The sequence below is a fragment of the Saccostrea echinata genome, unplaced genomic scaffold (genome assembly GCF_033153115.1).
Source record: "Saccostrea echinata isolate AGI-Se365-2 ecotype Australia unplaced genomic scaffold, CSIRO_AGI_Sech_v1 ptg000062l, whole genome shotgun sequence".
Lineage (NCBI taxonomy): Eukaryota > Metazoa > Mollusca > Bivalvia > Ostreida > Ostreidae > Saccostrea > Saccostrea echinata.
Genome location: NW_026889811.1, coordinates 2,276,877 through 2,295,529, shown reverse-complemented (window position 1 = coordinate 2,295,529; position 18,653 = coordinate 2,276,877). Strand labels below are relative to the sequence as shown.

The following is an 18,653-nucleotide window of genomic DNA, read 5'->3' as shown; positions in this document are numbered from 1 at the left end:
TTTAAAAATGAAAATATCGATAAAACAGTATAAAAACTTAAAGGACAGTTGACCCATGTGCCACCGCGTTTTATTGAATCGGGTTCGGGTATCACGCTCCTAATAACCTCCCTTTGTAGAATAAACAAAAACAACACAGTCGTGACAGTGACTGTGACAACATCCCAGTACTATGCATTGATCGTTAAAAATTATCATTTGGACTGAAAGATTTCGAAGGAAGACTGAATTTCACCTTCAGCAGTCGTTTATGGGCACGCTGCTTCACGTTGGACGTGTTGATAAGGTAAATAAACACGATTATGCAATCCGGTGATTGTGTGAAAAAGTTGTTTTTTCTTCTTTTTTTTTTTTTTTTGATTTTTAATATAAATATTATTGTTTTCTTTTAAATAGGAATTTTACTATTTGGTAGTGAGGAACCAACTGTTTTTCATGCAGTTTATGTTATGATGCTTTATATTTAATTTTCTCCCCCATCGACTATTCTCTAGACCTCTATCGATTCATTAATAATAGTGATTAAAGCAAGTTTGCAACACTATGCCAAACCAAAGCAATAATCAGTACTTGTACGCAAGAATATTAATGAACATGGTTCCAAAATCAAAGTTTTATTTTAGGCTGGAATATAAAAATCATCCCTCAGAGACAATTGATTATTTTACAGGTAGATTATACATTGCCACATACATGTTCAGACTTGGAGAAGCCATTGATGCTCTTTAATAAAGTCTTGTTTCAAATAATAGGCTCAAATGATTAAAATATGTTTTTTTTTAAATTCCTTTGAAAGATTCTCAACTGGATTGAAATTACCATTACCTAAAAATGGACTTTGAACAGCAGACTGTCTGATGGGATCTGGGATTTCTATTAGAGGTAAGACTGTAGTGACCAACAGTCAAACATTCACCTCTTCCTTAAATGGAAAAATCTCAAAAGGAGATTCATCTCCAAAAAACAAGCACACAGCTTCTGACAAACTGGAAATTCAAGGGAATAAATCAGCTTCTGATACACAGAAATTGGTGATGGAAGACATAGAAGAAGAAATGAATTTGTCCGACATGAAAAAAGAAAAGGCTGAAGTTAAGGAAACTGGGGTGTCTAAGATATCAGCATTTAGTGGGGAGAAAAATCAATCACAGCTTAATGATACCAACACCATAATACAGGAAGTGTCTGATCCCCCCAAACCTCCAGAAAACCAGACAAAAGACAGCACCATAACACAGGAAGTGTCTGATCCCCCCAAACCTCGAGAAAATCAGACAAAAGACAGCACCATAACACAGGAAGTGTCTGAGCCCCCCAAACCTCCAGAAAACCAGACAAAAGACAGCAATGAAAGCCAGAAAGAAGAGACTGAGGAAAAAAATAAAAAGCTCACTGAGGAGGAGATCCAGGCTATCAAAACAAAGACAATGAAGTCAATTAAAACCAATCTGGAGATTCTTTCAGACCTTGAAGGACATTTGAATGAAAAAGGAACCTTCAACCAAGCTTTCAAAAGTGCAACATTTCAGTTACAAAAATGTCACTTTGCTTTGAGTAAGACTAGCTTAGAAATTAATGTTGCATTCAAACAAGAACAAGGTGCAGTTTTTGTGGAGCTTGGGGGTGTGAAGACTGTTTGTGACGTGATTGTTTACTGTGTAAGGAAGGGGTATTATACGGAGGACAGTAAGTTGATTCAGGGGATCTGGATTCCCCTCGTTAACTCGGCCATTGTGATGATTAACTTTACTGATATTAATCCTAATTTTGCACACTTACTGGTGGAACATGGGGAATTCTTGCCTCAGATCTGCGAGGCTTTACAGAGACTAAGGGAAAGTCATTTACAGGACAATATGTTGGTGAGTAATCAGAGCATGTCTGTTTGTAAATGATACATCAAGATTTGTTTCATAGGGAAACAAGATTAATGATTTAATCTTATTTCTACAGGAAAAAGATGCTAAAATTCTTACCTCTTACTTGTCAATAATCCACAACATTGCCCAGGCAGAGAGCAGTATCTCTGAGCTGCGGGATCACGGCTTTGTGGAAGTGCTCCTACCGTACCTTAAATCTACCAAGGAAAGAGTCCTCCTGTCCACACTGGCCACGCTGGCAGATCTGGTGGATGAAACAGAAGCGAAGTATTTAGAGAGTCACGGAGAATTCTTTACCTTCCTGTTGACATGTTTGAAGTCATCAATGGAAGACAGACATAGAAGATGTAAAGGGTGGGCTGCCTGGGAGTTGGCAAGAAGTACTTATTTTATTTTTAACTCTTCATCCAATTACAATGAAAAATATTAAGTAAGGACATTACTGGTTAATATTGCAGTAATTTTTTTTAATACTGTGTTTGATTTCTGTTTAAAGCTATAAGGAGAATTGCCAGAAATGATGTTAACAAGAAGTCTTTGGTTGCCCAGGGTTCCCTGCCAGTACTGGTGTCGTTAGCTCAGTCCAAATATGAAAATGAACAGATAGGTAATGATGGGCAATAATACTGAGATTTGATAAAGATATATGTCATGATATTGAGATAGGTAAGGATGTGATGAAATAATTATGAGACTGTTAAAAATAGTGAATTATGTTATTGGAGAGGATATGTTATGGTGTTGAGGTGATAAATAAGCAAAGAGAATTACCATGTAAATGTAATAGATTTTTTGTGAACTTGAAATTTGAAGTTTAATTAAATACCATGACTTTGTTGTGAATTGTAGAAGTCTTGTATGAATAATTTTACAGAGTAAGATCAAATGGTTTTAATACATGTATATGTTAAAAGGTTAAAATAAAATTCTTCGGGATTTTTTTTTTACACAGAGGCTCTGGGTGCACTGTGGATGTTGTCTTTTGACAAAGAAAACCAGGATATCATGATAAAGGATGATGCTGTCATGAAAACTTTTATTGACTTCCACACGTCCTCAACAAAGAAAATCAAGAATGCCTGTAGTGGGGCCCTTTGGAATATGAGAGAAAAGCTCAGCTCTGTAGACAAATATAAGGAACTAGGTAATGAGTTTGATGATCATATCCTTTGTGTATGTATCAGCTCTGATATGTTCTTCTTGCTGCAAAACTTTTTTGTACATATATTAATCTTTCAATTCAATTTTGCAAAATTCTGCTTTCCAATGAACTCTTGATTGTTAAGCTCTGAAGCTAGCAAATTGAACTGGTTAAATACAATACCACAGGTACAACATTTATATATATTTGACATCAGGTAATCAATACAGGAGAGATGAGAAGGAAGTGACATCGGAGTCAGCTGGTTCTCACAGAGGTCATGTGATGATCAGCTACCAATGGGCCAATCAGAAAATAATCAAGAAAATTCGTGACAGCCTGCAGGAGAACGGGATCAAATGCTGGATGGATATCGATGATATGCAGGGTTCTACTCTTAATGCCATGGCTAAAGCCGTGGAAAGAGCTGATATTATTTTGATTTGTTACTCCAAAAAGTACTATGACAGTCCAAACTGTAGAGCAGGTCAGTTGACATCAGTTACCTAGTAGTATTTTGCATTAAAGTATGATAATTTCTTTAAAAAAAGGAGTTCATTTATTATTTTTTTAATACTTTGAAACAAGTTGTTCAAACTATTTTTCATGCAAATATGTCTTAAGATAAATACAGTGTTATTGAGAAATAAGAGGAGGTAATATAAGTATCAAATAATATTCTTTTTGACTACTTGATAGTTATGACTTACTGTGATCAATGAATGCCCTCTGTACCTTTTTGGCTATTTGATAGTTATGACTTACTGTGATCAATGAATGCCCTCTGTACCTTTTTGACTATTTGATAGATATGACTTACTGTGATCAGTAAATGCTCTCTGTACCTTTTTGGCTATTTGATAGTTATGACTTACTGGGATCAGTAAACGCCCTCTGTACCTTTTTTGCTATTTGATAGTTATGACTTACTGTGATCAATAAACGCCCTCTGTACCTTTTTGACTTTTTGATAGTTATGACTTACTGTGATCAGTAAACGCCCTCTGTACCTTTTTGACTACTTGATAGGTATGACTTACTGTGATCAGTAAATGCCCTCTGTACCATTTTGACTATTTGATAGTTATGACTTACTGTGATCAATAAACGCCCTCTGTACCTTTTTGACTATTTGATAGTTATGACTTACTGTGATCAGTAAACGCCCTCTGTACCTTTTTGACTATTTGATTGTTATGACTTACTGTGATCAGTAAATGCCCTCTACCTTTTTGACTATTTGATAGTTATGACTTACTGTGATCAGTAAACGCCCTCTGTACCTTTTTGACTATTTGATTGTTATGACTTACTGTGATCAGTAAACGCCCTCTGTACCTTTTTGACTATTTGATAGTTATGACTTACTGTGATCAGTAAACGCCCTCTGTACCTTTTTGACTATTTGATTGTTATGACTTACTGTGATCAGTAAACGCCCTCTGTACCTTTTTGACTATTTGATTGTTATGACTTACTGTGATCAGTAAACGCCCTCTGTACCTTTTTGACTATTTGATTGTTATGACTTACTGTGATCAGTAAACGCCCTCTGTACCTTTTTGGCTATTTGATTGTTATGACTTACTGTGATCAGTAAACGCCCTCTGTACCTTTTTGACTATTTGATTGTTATGACTTACTGTGATCAGTAAACGCCCTCTGTACCTTTTTGACTATTTGATAGTTATGACTTACTGTGATCAGTAAACGCCCTCTGTACCTTTTTGACTATTTGATTGTTATGACTTACTGTGATCAGTAAATGCCCTCTGTACCTTTTTGTCTATTTGATATGACTTACTGTGATCAGCAAATGCCCTCTGTACCTTTTTCGCTATTTGATAGTTATGACTTACTGTGATCAGTAAACGCCCTCTGTACCTTTTTGACTATTTGATAGTTATGACTTACTGTGATCGGTAAATGCCCTCTTTTTGACTACTTGATAGTTATGACTTACTGTGATCAGCAAATGCCCTCTGTACCTTTTTGGCTATTTGATAGTTATGACTTACTGTGATCAGTAAATGCCCTCTGTACCTTTTTGGCTATTTGATTGTTATGACTTACTGTAATCAGTAAATGCCCTCTGTACCTTTTTGGCTACTTGATAGTTATGACTTACTGTGATCAGTAAACACCCTCTGTACCTTTTTGACTATTTGATAGTTATGACTTACTGTGATCAGTAAATGCCCTCTGTACCTTTTTGACTATTTGATCAGTAAATGCCCTCTGTACCTTTTTGGCTATTTGATATGACTTACTGTGATCAGAAAATGCCCTCTGTACCTTTTTGGCTATTTGATAGGTATGACTTACTGTGATCAGTAAACGCCCTCTGTACCTTTTGACTATTTTGATAGTTATGACTTACTGTGATCAGTAAATGCCCTCTGTACCTTTTTGGCTATTTGATTGTTATGACTTACTCTGATCAGTAAACGCCCTCTGTACCTTTTGACTATTTGATAGTTATGACTTACTGTGATCAGTAAATGCCCTCTGTACCTTTTTGACTATTTGATAGTTATGACTTACTGTGATCAGTAAATGCCCTCTGTACCTTTTTGACTACTTGATAGTTATGAATTACTGTGATCAGTAAATGCCCTCTGTACCTTTTCAGAGGCAGAGTATGCTTTTCAGCTGAGGAAACCAATAATTCCACTTAAAATGGAGAGAAACTACCAAGCTAGGGAGTGGTTGGGTTTTATTATTGGTTCTAAGCTGTTTTTTGAGTTCACAGACAAGTATCCTTTTGAGAGTAAGATTAGTGCCTTAGTAAAAGAAATCCTTACCAGACAGAAAAGGGCTGTTCCTGAGAAGCCCATCATTCCTCATACAGCTCAAGTCCATACAGAGGTACACATAATAAAACACATTCTAAATAATATTTTACCATATTTGAGATGATGAGGCTTAAATCTATATACATGTACATGTATATTATATTCTGCCTACTTTAACACTCTGATGTAAATCCTGTTCATCATTTTAGAAGACACCAGAGTCCTCTAGTGGCAAAGTGGTTAAGGTCCAGGCTTCAGAGGTGGTAAAAAGGTGGACGGAAAGTGATGTTCTCAGATGGATCAACCACCACAAGCTTCCCAGGTAAACTACAAACAACCACCACAAATCACAAATAACCACCACAAATCACAAATAACCATCACAAATCACAAATAACCACCACAAATCACAAATAACCACCACAAACAACAAATAACCACCACAAACAACAAATAACCACCACAAATCACAAATAACCACCACAAATTGCCCAGGTAATCACAACCACCAAAAACGTTGCAGGTTAACTGTGAATAACCAGTACAAACTCTACAAGTTACAGGCTTGCTTTTTTATCCACTTGAAAGCAGAATTCCACTATTTCCACTTTTTTCACTTGACTTCAAAATCATGTCTTAGGTTAACTCAAATCTACCCCCTCCTCTCCAGGTAAACCACAAATAACCACCACAAACTACCCCAGGTAAACAACAAACGATGTACAGGAATTTTGATAAAAGAAATTAATACAGTCAAACCTTGTTATCTCGAACTCGATGGGACCAAGGAAAAACTTTGAGATATCCGAGGGTTCAAGATATTGAGGGTAAAATACTTAAAGAATTAGCAATTGGGACTTCCAATCACTTTGACATAACCATGGTATTCGAGACATCAGTGTTTCAGATACCAAAGTTCAACTGTATTCTTGGAAATTTTCTTCAAAATAGGATCTGAAAATTGTACTGATGGAATCTAATTTCGAAACATGAAATTCTTTTATTGAGAAAAACAAAAAAATCTATATATGCCACCATAAATAAAATTCTATACTTTTTATTTTTGTTTGTAAACATTATGAAGGTGGAAGAAAAAAAGCAACAAGGAATTCAAACAAATGCCTGTTTAATCAGCTTCGATCCCCTTTCTAGTGTAATACTACAACAAACTAAGCAATGAAATTTTATCAACAAACATAAACACATTAATGATTTTCACAGAAATATCCTTTTACTAGACACTTTTATAAAGGAATGATAGTCAGTAATGCCAATGAGAGTTATAATTCTTTTCAGATGGTCCATGAACCTCTATTTTAAAAAAAAATACTCACAGTGTAACCCTGTAATGGATTTTATGGTGTCACTTTCTCCTCTTTCCATGTAAAGTTTTTTTCTGAATTGTTCTTGAAATGATTATTTAGAGGAATAGTGTAAAACATAGAATTTATTTAGACATCCCTATAATGAAGCTTTGTGTATTGATAAATGTACAGGTAATTGCATAGACCTTAATAAGACTAATTGTCTTGTGGTAATAGGTGAAGGTAGATATGGTCCTTATATTTAAATTGTCAGATATATAAATTTGCATAAATGAATCAAATTTAGAATGAAAAATAAAATATAAAGGAGTACAAATGGTAAAAAAGGATTGTCTTTTGTAGCTCCAAGTTTTCTAAGCTGACTGGAACAGAGATAGCCTTTCTTCAGGTTCTAAGGCAGGAGGTAAATTAAGACAGAATGACACAGTAAAAAATGGACTAAAATTTGAATGATTTTACATCAGATTGATTCTTTTGACTCATAAGTAGTTTGTGATACTCAGATATTTGTCACCTTTAGAAATCAAAATCATTTTAGCACTACAGAAATGTTCAGACTTTATCATTCAATTTTATTAAATACCTATATCCATATGATTTCAGTCCCCAGATTACTTCTATAAAACTCTGAATGAGATGCTGAAGATAAAGGATTTATCAACATTGGCTCAGTTCACATTTGCCTTGGACGATACAGTAGTGTAAAATCATAGGAGAGTACTCATCAGAGAGTATTTATACAGTAGGAGATTAGTCATACAAATGTAGGAGAGTATTTATGGGAGAGTACTCAAAAGAAGAGTCATCAGCTCAGGAACAGATTTAGATGTACACATATGTACATACATTCATTAAGAAAATCTTGCCCGTGCATTTATTTTCTAGGTTTTAGAATCTTGCCTTGAATATATATATATATTTTTATTTTTTGTGTGTGCCATATCAGTAAATATCATCAGGATATAATTTTATCTGGCAAAATGATTGTCCTGTTATACATGTATATTGTATTGAAAAAAAAAGAAAGAATATTTTCAATCTACAACTATATATTTTTTTTTAACCAGCGGACTGTGCATATTCAAAGCACTAATAGTTTTGCTTACTGCTTGATATCTGTAGGTATTTTACCCTCAGAAACCACTGTATATATTGCTATATTGTCTTAATTTGGTAATAAGGGATGTCCAATTTAAGATCCATCATCCCCCTGTTGCATGATCATACATGTCTAAAAATTTGCTTTAACACTTCAAAAATCTAATTTCAAATTAAATTGCACATTTTGAGCAATGTATCTGCTGGGGACAAAAATGGCCCTTGCAACAATATTATAAAGGAATAGAAGTTATTTACCAAACTGAGAGTTATCTTTCTTATCAGAGGACAGTGAACCTTAAATCATAACTAAAAAAAATATAGACAAGTGCAAATTGATTATTTTTATATCAATTTTCCAAATTTATCAGAATGTGATTTTAAGTATTTTTCGGACAGCCAAGGCTGACGTCATTAGTTATTACGCTGCAGCCTGGAGTACACTGAAGTCCTTTACTGCACTTCATTTCTTGAGATCAAATCCCTTGCTGTCATACAGGTGTGTATTATGTATATTTACAACTTGTTATCTAGTTTGCATTTATGTAAATCATTATAATCGTGTATTTCTGTGCATTTCATGATTTGTACATTATTTGTACATGAGTTGTGTATTCGGTGAACTTATTTCCCGCCAATGCAACATGTGTGTTGTTTCAGTAGTTCATACAAGTCGATAGAATTGATAGAATTATTAAGTAGGTAATTATGTAATACACTTCTTGAATATAGTTATGCATAATAATGAGGTTTTCACAACTTTATTTCTAGTTATAGTGTAATATTCACTAATGGACCCGATCTTGTGAAATTTTTATGTAGTATTCCGGAACTATCGTTTCCTCAGTTCGGAACTAGGTCGAGGTTCTGATTTTAGTAGGCGATGTTTGTTTCCTGTTTGTTTACCGATAAGTTGTTTTCATTTGCATGCATAAAATAGTGATTCAAGGTAATTGAAATGTAGAATAGATTGTATGAATAAGATTTCATGATGTAGTAAATGTTCATGATTTCCTTGCATTTTTAATGTAATTTCTGTTCATTATAATGAGGGAATAACTTGTCTTTGTAAACTTTGACTTGTGACCCAGATATGATATATCAGTTTGATGGTAAATATGAATAATGGATAAGTCTATTACTTTTCTTGACTGAATACATGTAGAGGTCTGCTTATTGGTAGCGACTATGTATATTATTACTTGAAGCAGTCAAGCTAGGTCTTAGGACAATTGTATATCATAAAAGTCAGTATCTGTGCCATATTAAGTTGACCAGTTTGAACATATTAGTGTTAACACTTTCTCGTGAGTACATAATAGTACCATGTGTTATATGTAGTGTAGGTCTCACTATATATGCTTACATATGACTTCAGTGTTGAGTAGTTTGTTCAAGAGTTGTGCACACACATTATTTAGGTGAACTACTGGTTTATTAAGGTTAACATCATGAACCATCATTCTATATACACTTTGTACATACTTTATAATTGTTGTTTACTATTTGTAATTTGTTCTTTTTAGATCACTGCTGCCTTTGGTTTACAATAAATGTAGTGAACTCACACAAGTCTTATCACTTGGTAACAAAAAGAACAGAATTGTTAAAAACTTTAATCACTAAATACTTGTACGTTCTTGATGGAAAAGGGTATCTGTGATTGGTATATACTCATATTACTGTGATGATGTTTATTTTAGGAAATTTGTTGATAAGTTTATCATTTTTAATCACTGTACATTATCTATTTTAATTGATAAACAGCATTTTTAATTATCTTTAAGGAGTCGCTGGTCGACGGTATTTTTATTTTTATTTGTTGATGTTCATGTTACCATAAATATTGGTATCTTGTGCATTGAATAAAACCAGTAAAAATGTTTATTAATAGAAATACTTCCAAGAATTGTTCTTTTGGATTATGTTTGAGTGTAACATCATATTTAAATGAGATATTACACAACTGGAGAATTAATTTTTTGTAAAATTAACAACTACATTTGGATAACTTTTTGTATTTAGCAGGGTTAAACTATATCGTGCTATCCAGTTTCCAATCATACATTCCAGATCAACATCATTTTCATTTGTTTCGTATTTACAGTTTTTAGAATAAAATTGTTTATCACATGTCTCTGTTGTACGTCTTTGTGAAAGCTAATAGGAACATTCATAATTGTCCAGGTAAAAAACTGTAAATTAAGGATATCCAATCCTCAGCCAGGAAGGATAACTCTTAAATTATTATTTATTTAAAAAGTCTCAAAATGAAGCTTGAAATTAAGATCTTTTCATGCAACAATTTTCATTTTATGCATCTTAATATGATTCAAGGTTCTTTGAAGTCTTAGAAACAGTCTTGTAAAAAGTTGACATTTGTACCCAATAATTTATAAAAGGGAAAAAAAGAATTCATTTCTAGAGAAATCGAATTTCCTTTAGTCTAGCATTAGATACCACTGCTTATTAGCATGATATGAAATTAGATGTGATATGTGATGTCTGACAATGATAGCACAAGCTTTTTACACTATGTATTATATAGCAATTGAAGTAAAAAAAAAAAAAAGAAGAACTAAAATACTGTACAGGCATAAAAAAGATGCAGTTTTCTCCAAATGCCTGGATACCTATATTTTTCTATCCTAAATTATATTTGTTGATCAATTTTCAATTAAAAAATGCATAACTGGTGTTTTTATTTGCATTTCCTGAGAATATATTTGAGATTTGATAAGTTTCCCTATATAATATGATTAACTATAATGACGACTTTGAAGAAATTCCATGTGTAAATTCACATTACTATGTGAAATCCGAGACATTTTTGTGAGCATTTTCAATTACTTAAAAGCTGATTTTCAGAGCCCGAGGATCAGACTATCTTAAATGGTGGGATAAAGCGAGTTTTCCGCAGGCATGCTCTGAATTAATTTTGTAGGAAAACTTAGAGTTCCCAGGAACGCATGTGTCGCTAACTAAAGCATCATTAAAGATATAAATATATGCTAAAAGTTTGCATACTAGCATGAAAGTTCATGCATTTGCATGCAAAGAAAAAAAAATCCACTTATATTAAGACTGCGATAGAATTAGAATAGCATTTATACAACATAAAGTGTGACAATCAAATAGAAATATGATTCCTCAACCCTCAAAGCTAAAATGAATAATGAAATTGAATTAGATGAAATAATTGTGTATTTTTATTCTTCACGTGTTAGTGATTCGTTACCAGAAGAATTTTAAAAAGTCTGCAATTTTCAGTTTACAACTTAATGTTAGGCTCTGCAGTAGGTGCTGGTTCGAAAAATTTGCTAATTGGCCACAAGTGCCTTCCACTGACGAAAAAGTTCGAACGTACGTAAAACAAACCAACAAATAATGAACTTTGTTACATCGGTAACGTAGTCTCCAAAGGGAAACGGTAAATATTAACGTGATTATGTTACACTAAGAAAGACTTGGAAAGATCAGGCCCCGGGATCATGAAACATCTTAGGCTTAAGTCAAAATCTTTATGGTGTACCAAAATATTGTAGAAGTCGAGCGGATTAAAATTAAAATATTCTTCAATAAAGCTTTACAAAAGTGTTGTTATCTGCAAATATATATAAGATTGATTCCATAATTAATAAACATTTTACAGGCGATAGAAAATTTGAATTAAGTTTTAAGTCTGTTCGATGATCCTGGGGCCAGATTGCACATCTTAGGTGCAGTCTTAAACAGGAAGAATTGAAGAGTAATGAGGCTTTATATACTAGATGACAGGAGTAAGAGAGGTGAAGGAAAGTAGTGTGTACATATATTGTACGCATATATGAAATATAGAGATAACGAACAGTATTCAAGCTCAAAGTCTATTAAAACAGTACAAACACGGACCTCCAAAAGCAGGTGGGGTCAGGTGCCATGGGGGAGTGAGCATCCCCTGCCGACCAGTCACACCCGCCGTGTGCTCCTTGTCATGATCGGTAAATAATTTAAATGTATTTTTTGTACATGAATAATGCGTATTTTATTCAAAGATTTTTATTAAAGCAATTTTCATCCAAATATATTCGTGATTTGTAAGTCATTAGCATAGCTGGACAAATCGATCTCGGTTAAAGCGTACCCGCCACCAAGATTCTTCATCACGTGATTGACGTCGTCATAATGAAATTGAACGGAAGTGCCTGCACCAGCTCCACCGTAAGTGAAGACAAACAAGAACACTAACTGGTTGTCGATTACAAAGAAGCTGGGATTTCCACTGTCTCCAACAATTTTACTCTCATAGAAAGCGTGGCGATATGATAAATTTGGCACAGTAAGGGTGACCATTTTGCCGTGCATCATACGGAGATCGTCTACTAGAGCCTTCTCTTCGTAATCAGTACTCAGAACTGGAAGGACGTGATTCACATGGGAACCATATATCTCCGTGAAATTTCTGGGAAGGACCTTTGCAAAAGTAATGGAGGACGGAACGTCTTGATCTAGGAGTCCAATCATCATGTCATACCCGCTATGATAGTTCATATGAGCTGGAACTGGAAGAGCGTGGATTTTGATAATCTTTCGTTCCACAACCTTATTGTTCAGATCAACAAAGCGTAATGTCGTATTAATTGGCATGTTGTAGTGTCTGGCCCAGATAGCATGCCGAGGAGAAATCAGCGTCCCCGCTTTACGGTTGTGGCCATTGCTGTTCCAAGGTGAGATACATGTAAGGTCAAGGTCATGAGCCCAACAATCTGAATTTCTGATATAGACTTTATGGACGTGATCCTGTTTGGAGAAGATTTTAATGGCTTCTGAAACTTCTGTCCCTGCTGACTGCGTCCGTAGGAGTCGACTATCTATACCATTTGCGATGGCTCGGTATAGATTTGTCTCTACACTGGAGAGAGGGCGAGGAGACGTAGAGGTGATATGATGGGTGAAGTTGCAGACACCATTCGCTCCGGTCCCCGTTACTGTGAGAGAAATGTGACGGTTATAGAAGGCATCACAAATGGCCCTTTGATAATCACATACACCTGTAAAGAAAAATGTCATTTATATAATAATAGCAATGGCTGTGCGGAAAGAAAAGGTACATGTAGATGTGCACTTTATGCATATCAGCGAATTTTGTGAATCCTATACAACCAACTCAGATCATCATCCCCCATCCATGTATATGTAATTTATAAATCTGATTTGAATATAAGCCACATCTTCTGGCGAAATAATAACCAAATAAGGAAGCAAAAGAAATACTGGTAGTTCAGAGTTCAGAGGGCACGATGGACGAAGGGGTTGTGAAGATAATAATATTATACCTTCGGATTTTACTGGTTATTGCTGACAAAACATGACAAATGTAAATATTTTCTTTAAAATTTGAGTTAATGTTATGATCACTCAGATTCTTGATAAAATATTTCCTTATATAATGGTTTTAAGAGAGGGTTAATTAATTCTAGACTGTTAATAAGTGATTGCATTAAAATTATCAACTTTGACAGGTTTGTGAACAAATGATCTTGCAAACTAACCGTTATGGACGACGCCGTCATTGGTACAAATTGTGATGTGGGAATATCTCTGACAAACGCCGTTTTCTACATCCTGTAAGCATTCTGAGTATGTTTTCCCATATACCAAATATGCTGTAATATCAAACAAATGAGAATGGAATTATTACGATAACGGTACCATGCTTATTTTATAACCCTAACAGATAGTGCATGTATTACCTTGGACTATCAGTAAAGTTGATATCACTGTTTTTATTGAATTTGTTATTCCCATTTTTACTTCAGCGCAATCGCGTGACTTTACGTGGAGAAATAATGAGTTAACTTCTTATCTCTAACTACCAGTATTGAAGATAGAAGGGATTATACATGTTTGTACTATACATGTGCTATATTACTTATGATAATATCAACAATTTAATGTTGCTGTGATCATGTGGATCCATATATAGGTCCGCTTATTATTTCAGTCGAAGCATGTTTGATGGTTTTGTGGTTTTTATTAGGTTTTTGGGAATCAAATTATCATCAAGAAAAAGAAATGAATTTGAAACTGAAAAAAAGTATCTATTTCTCACACATAACATCTTCTTCTTCAAGAAATTCAATAACCGTTCGTAATATATTCTAATCAGAATACGGTATTTATCGAATACCTTTAATTAATAAAAAAATCCCCGAAAAGCGAAAAACCTGTGTCCTCTAGAACAACGATACCTTAAGGAATAAAAATCATTTTTATTCTTAAAAATTCACAAAAAGAGATAAAACTTTGGTAAATAGAATTTTATTTGAAAAAAAAGAAACTTTCAGTAATTTATATTCTTACACCTTTAAAAATTAGCTCCTATATAAACTCTATACATAAAAAGTCTAACATTTCTAATGTTTTATCGATCGGTCATGAAAAAATCGATGTTTGACCGCAGAGTGCGATATTGGACCTGCCGATGAGATACTGTAAACCAACTTTTATTCGCGAGCGAGCGAGAAATATTCTTTTACTCGCGAATAATTATCGTCGCGAACCAATTATTCACCTTTGTATTTATGTACAATGTTGCCTCAGTCGCGAAAATTAGTAGTCGCGGATGAATTCTTTACTGAAGAATCGCGAATAAAAGTTGTGGCGAATAATAGTTGGTTTACAGTATTGGACCGATTACGTCACACGTTGAGCGGGATCAACTTAATCTTATTTGCATTCCTTGGTATGGAAGTCAGTAAAAAATACATGTGATACACTTGAAATAAGAAGAAAAATACATAAACTAGTGTTATTTCATAAATAGTGTATGGATTAGCTCCCCAGTATTTGCAAGATTTATCACAACAACGCATTTTACCACAGAATTCTTATCCCTTAAGGAATCAGGACAAGCTTACATTTCGTATTCCGCAAGCCAAAACAACTTCATTTATGAAAAGTTTCCTTCCTTCAACTATAAGACTGTGGAATGTTTTTATTCTTTTAATATTCGAAGTCTTCCTACATTTTCATCATTTAAGAGTGCCATAAAAAGTATATACTGCTTAAAACCTAAGAAATATTACAATAATGGAAGTCGTAAAATGAATATATTGCATTGTCAATTGCGAAATAATGCTAGTAATTTAAATGCTGATTTATTCATTTTTTAAGGGAAGATCAAAGTTGTGACATGTACGTGTATAGATCAGAAACATCATTTCACTTTCTTATGAAATGTCCAAAATGTTTGTTGCAAAGGCAGAACCTTATGCAAAACTTTAATACTTTGCAATTACCAATGCCTTTATCCTTACAACTTATTTTGAATGGAGACAATAACCTTACTTACAACCAAAATATTGCAGTATTTAAACTTGTTCATGAATTTATTACATCTACAAAGAGATTTGCATGATAATTTTTTTTTCTCTCTTTTTTTTTTAAAAATTGTAAAATCACAGAACCAACACCTTTTTATGTGTTCTTATTAACTTCCACATTTATACCTGTATTATTTTTATTAGTCATACATGTTTAACTACAAACATATATTGTATCATCAGCTCACTTATAATTAATTTTCGTATATTTATTTTGTCTTTTTTTTTAAAAAAAAAGTCTTTCTTTTGAATGTACACATGTATATATATATATATTTTTTTTTCAATGATATGTAACTAATATTTACTTGTACATGTTTGACTTTGACCTTTTATTATGGAGAGGACTTATATAGGCAGTGTCTGCTGTCCAATCCTATTATGATTATGCATAATAAAATATTGTTTAAATAAAAAAATACACGTATAATAAAAATGAAAAAATAAGTAAATAAATAAAAGTTATAACAAAACATTTATTGACTGTGTTTTCGGGCAAAATGCGTTTTGTCGACCCCTCGAACCAAACTGTTTGTCTTCTGCCTATCGGCATCAGGAAAACGGTTTGGTTCTTGGGTCCGACAAAACACGTTGCCCAAGAACCCATTCAATAAATGTATATTTTAAAAAGTCTAACATTTCTATTGTTTTCTTGAGCTGTCCAAAAAAAATTTTAGACCACAGAGTGTGATATTGCACCTGTCGATGAGATATTGGACCGCTTACGTCACTCTGCTGGCTGGATCAAATATATCTTATTTGCCTTTGTTGGTCTTCGACAGTTACTGAAAGACCGAAGTTTAATCCGCAGTGCGGGTAAACGAAATTTACATCATGGAAGTCAGCAAAAGATATGTCCAAATGAAGTAAAATATCTTAAAAATTATTGACTGGGTTCTCGGGCAAAATGCGTTTTGCCAACCCCTCAAACCCCCTAACAGCCTCTGGCAAACAATTTGATTCTTGCATGGGTCCGACAAAATGCATGTTGCCGTTGAACCCAGTCAATAAATGTATATTTGTATAGGAAAGAATTTTAAAGATATAATATTACTACATCCTAAAAGACAAAATACATAATTATAGTTCTTTATCCTTCACACTTGTGTCAGGGATGATTAGACCTAAACCTTGATTTTCTTTTCTTGTATATGTGAAAGAAAATAGGATTTTTGATTGTTATATTACATTAAGTGTTTCAATTCTGGTTCGAAAACTTTTAGTATGAAAGAAATATGATACAATAAATCCCCCAATTACTTTTTCGGCCATTTAATCAATTTTTCGAAGGAAAAGGGGTGGGGTGGGGGGATGCGTGTTTTCTTACAAAAAATACTTCATTTTAATGTGATCCTATATTACTTTATTTTGATGCACTCCTGACATATGATGTTTTTTTTTTAAACATTGTTTAAAAAATTATAACACACAATAACTTATTCAAAGTTTGTAAAGCAGTTTGTCGTTTAGATATTTTTTTTATTATTTACGCCAAGTTTTTCATATTTTGACTTCAAAATAAGATTATTAGCTAATGTAATGTATATTTTAAAAAATGTTTTAGTGATTAAAACTATTCCGCGAATTGACTGTAAAATGTTCAAATAATCTGTAATGTGTTGATATACATACTGATTTCAACAACAAACAGTATCGAACATTTTCTGCAATATTTAGGCTTTAGTAAAGATAGAAGTTCATTGATAAATAGTTTTGTTACACTCTCAACTGTAGTAAAATTTGAAATGAAAACCGTATAACACAAAAATTCTTACAGTTTTGGCAACCTTCAAATGTAACGAAATTTTGCAATAATAATAGTCCTAATACTTCATAGTTAAAACGCATAAATTGTTTAAACGTGACGTTATATCTTGAATTATTCCCTATTAAGGAGGCTGGGGGGTCAACAAATAAACCACAAATTAACCACCAGATTTAACTTAATTTTTTAGATATGATATCTTAAGCTGTCAACTATCAATTGGCAAAGAAAAATTTCAAAAATTTAGTTTTAAAATTTGATCATTTTCTATATCTCCATATGAAGCTCTTCTTCTAAAGGAGATCAATATAGTCTAAAAATGGCCCCAGCCTCTTTAATGTCGCAAAACTAGCTAAAATATATTTAAACATAAAAGGATATTTTATATGACATTTTAATCATGTGACAAACACTATTAGCAATTGAGGTTAACCAAAGACATTACTAATCAATTTTTTTCGTAATATTTCTAATTTGATCATCATACTTTCAACATTTTTGTTGCACTCCTGACCAAAAGCATATGAGTCTTTAAAGGAGAATTATGAAGCATAAATTACACCAGGTCCCAAGACCATAAACTGAGAATAGACTTAAGTCAAAATTTTGATTCTCGGTATTTTGAGTTTTATTTCAAGTATGTGCTTCAAAAATTGCATGTTTGTGTAATATTATAATACAAAAAAAAATGAGGAAAATTTTATTTGATTATATATTAAAATTATTTCAGAAGTTAAATTCATCTAAATTTTTGACTTACATGCAAGTCTGTTCTCAGTTTGTCTTGAGGCCTAAACGTGTTCTGTGGTTTCAGTGCAGTTTTTGGGGAATTACCTGAGTTTAATAATAAACTTTCATTTTTTTTCAGGGGAATTACCTGAGTTTAATAATAATCTTTTATTTTTTTTATTTCTTAAAAATAAAAAGGAAAGATAAAACACATCTGGAATGATGAAACTGAAAAATAGACAGATTTCAATTTTAAAAAATGTCAATTATTGAGTTCTTCATTATTCAAATAGATCCATATTGATCAAAATATACTTACAAACTTATAAGTTTAAACATACGTAATGTTAGAACTTATAAGTTTAAACATACTCAATGTTAAAACTTATAAGTAGTTTAAACATACTCAATGTTAGAACTTATAAGTTTAAACATACTCAATGTTAGAACTTATACATGTAAGTAGTTTAAACATACTCAATGTTAGAACTTGCTGTCTTGTCACTAGTGTTTCTACACCTGTAACAAATATTTAACAAGAGCTTTTGAAAATATA

At 33.1% G+C, this 18,653-nt stretch overlaps 2 protein-coding genes and 1 long non-coding RNA gene across 3 annotated transcripts; 2 read left to right on the top strand and 1 right to left on the bottom strand.

The window, feature by feature from the left end:
• The first annotated feature begins 807 nt into the window (after positions 1 to 807).
• Positions 808 to 7,950, top strand: LOC133175222 (uncharacterized). The gene is made up of 9 exons (XM_061310331.1): positions 808 to 1,862; positions 1,954 to 2,260; positions 2,377 to 2,487; positions 2,833 to 3,024; positions 3,239 to 3,508; positions 5,654 to 5,889; positions 6,026 to 6,138; positions 7,484 to 7,544; positions 7,745 to 7,950. The coding sequence occupies exons 1-9, from the start codon at positions 858 to 860 to the stop codon at positions 7,844 to 7,846; spliced, it is 2,397 nt and encodes a 798-aa protein (XP_061166315.1). The 5' UTR covers positions 808 to 857; the 3' UTR covers positions 7,847 to 7,950.
• Positions 7,951 to 8,068: 118 nt separating this feature from the next.
• LOC133175416 (uncharacterized) lies at positions 8,069 to 10,374 on the top strand. The gene is made up of 2 exons (XR_009719278.1): positions 8,069 to 8,738; positions 9,766 to 10,374. It is a non-coding gene; the product is annotated as an uncharacterized LOC133175416 (long non-coding RNA).
• A 1,918-nt stretch (positions 10,375 to 12,292) lies between these two features.
• On the bottom strand, positions 12,293 to 14,026 carry LOC133175284 (uncharacterized). Its single transcript, XM_061310381.1, has 3 exons — positions 13,972 to 14,026; positions 13,771 to 13,884; positions 12,293 to 13,269 (listed from the first exon to the last, which is right to left on the bottom strand). Exons 1-3 carry the CDS (start codon positions 14,024 to 14,026, stop codon positions 12,293 to 12,295), a joined length of 1,146 nt encoding a protein of 381 aa, XP_061166365.1.
• Positions 14,027 to 18,653: the final 4,627 nt, after the last annotated feature.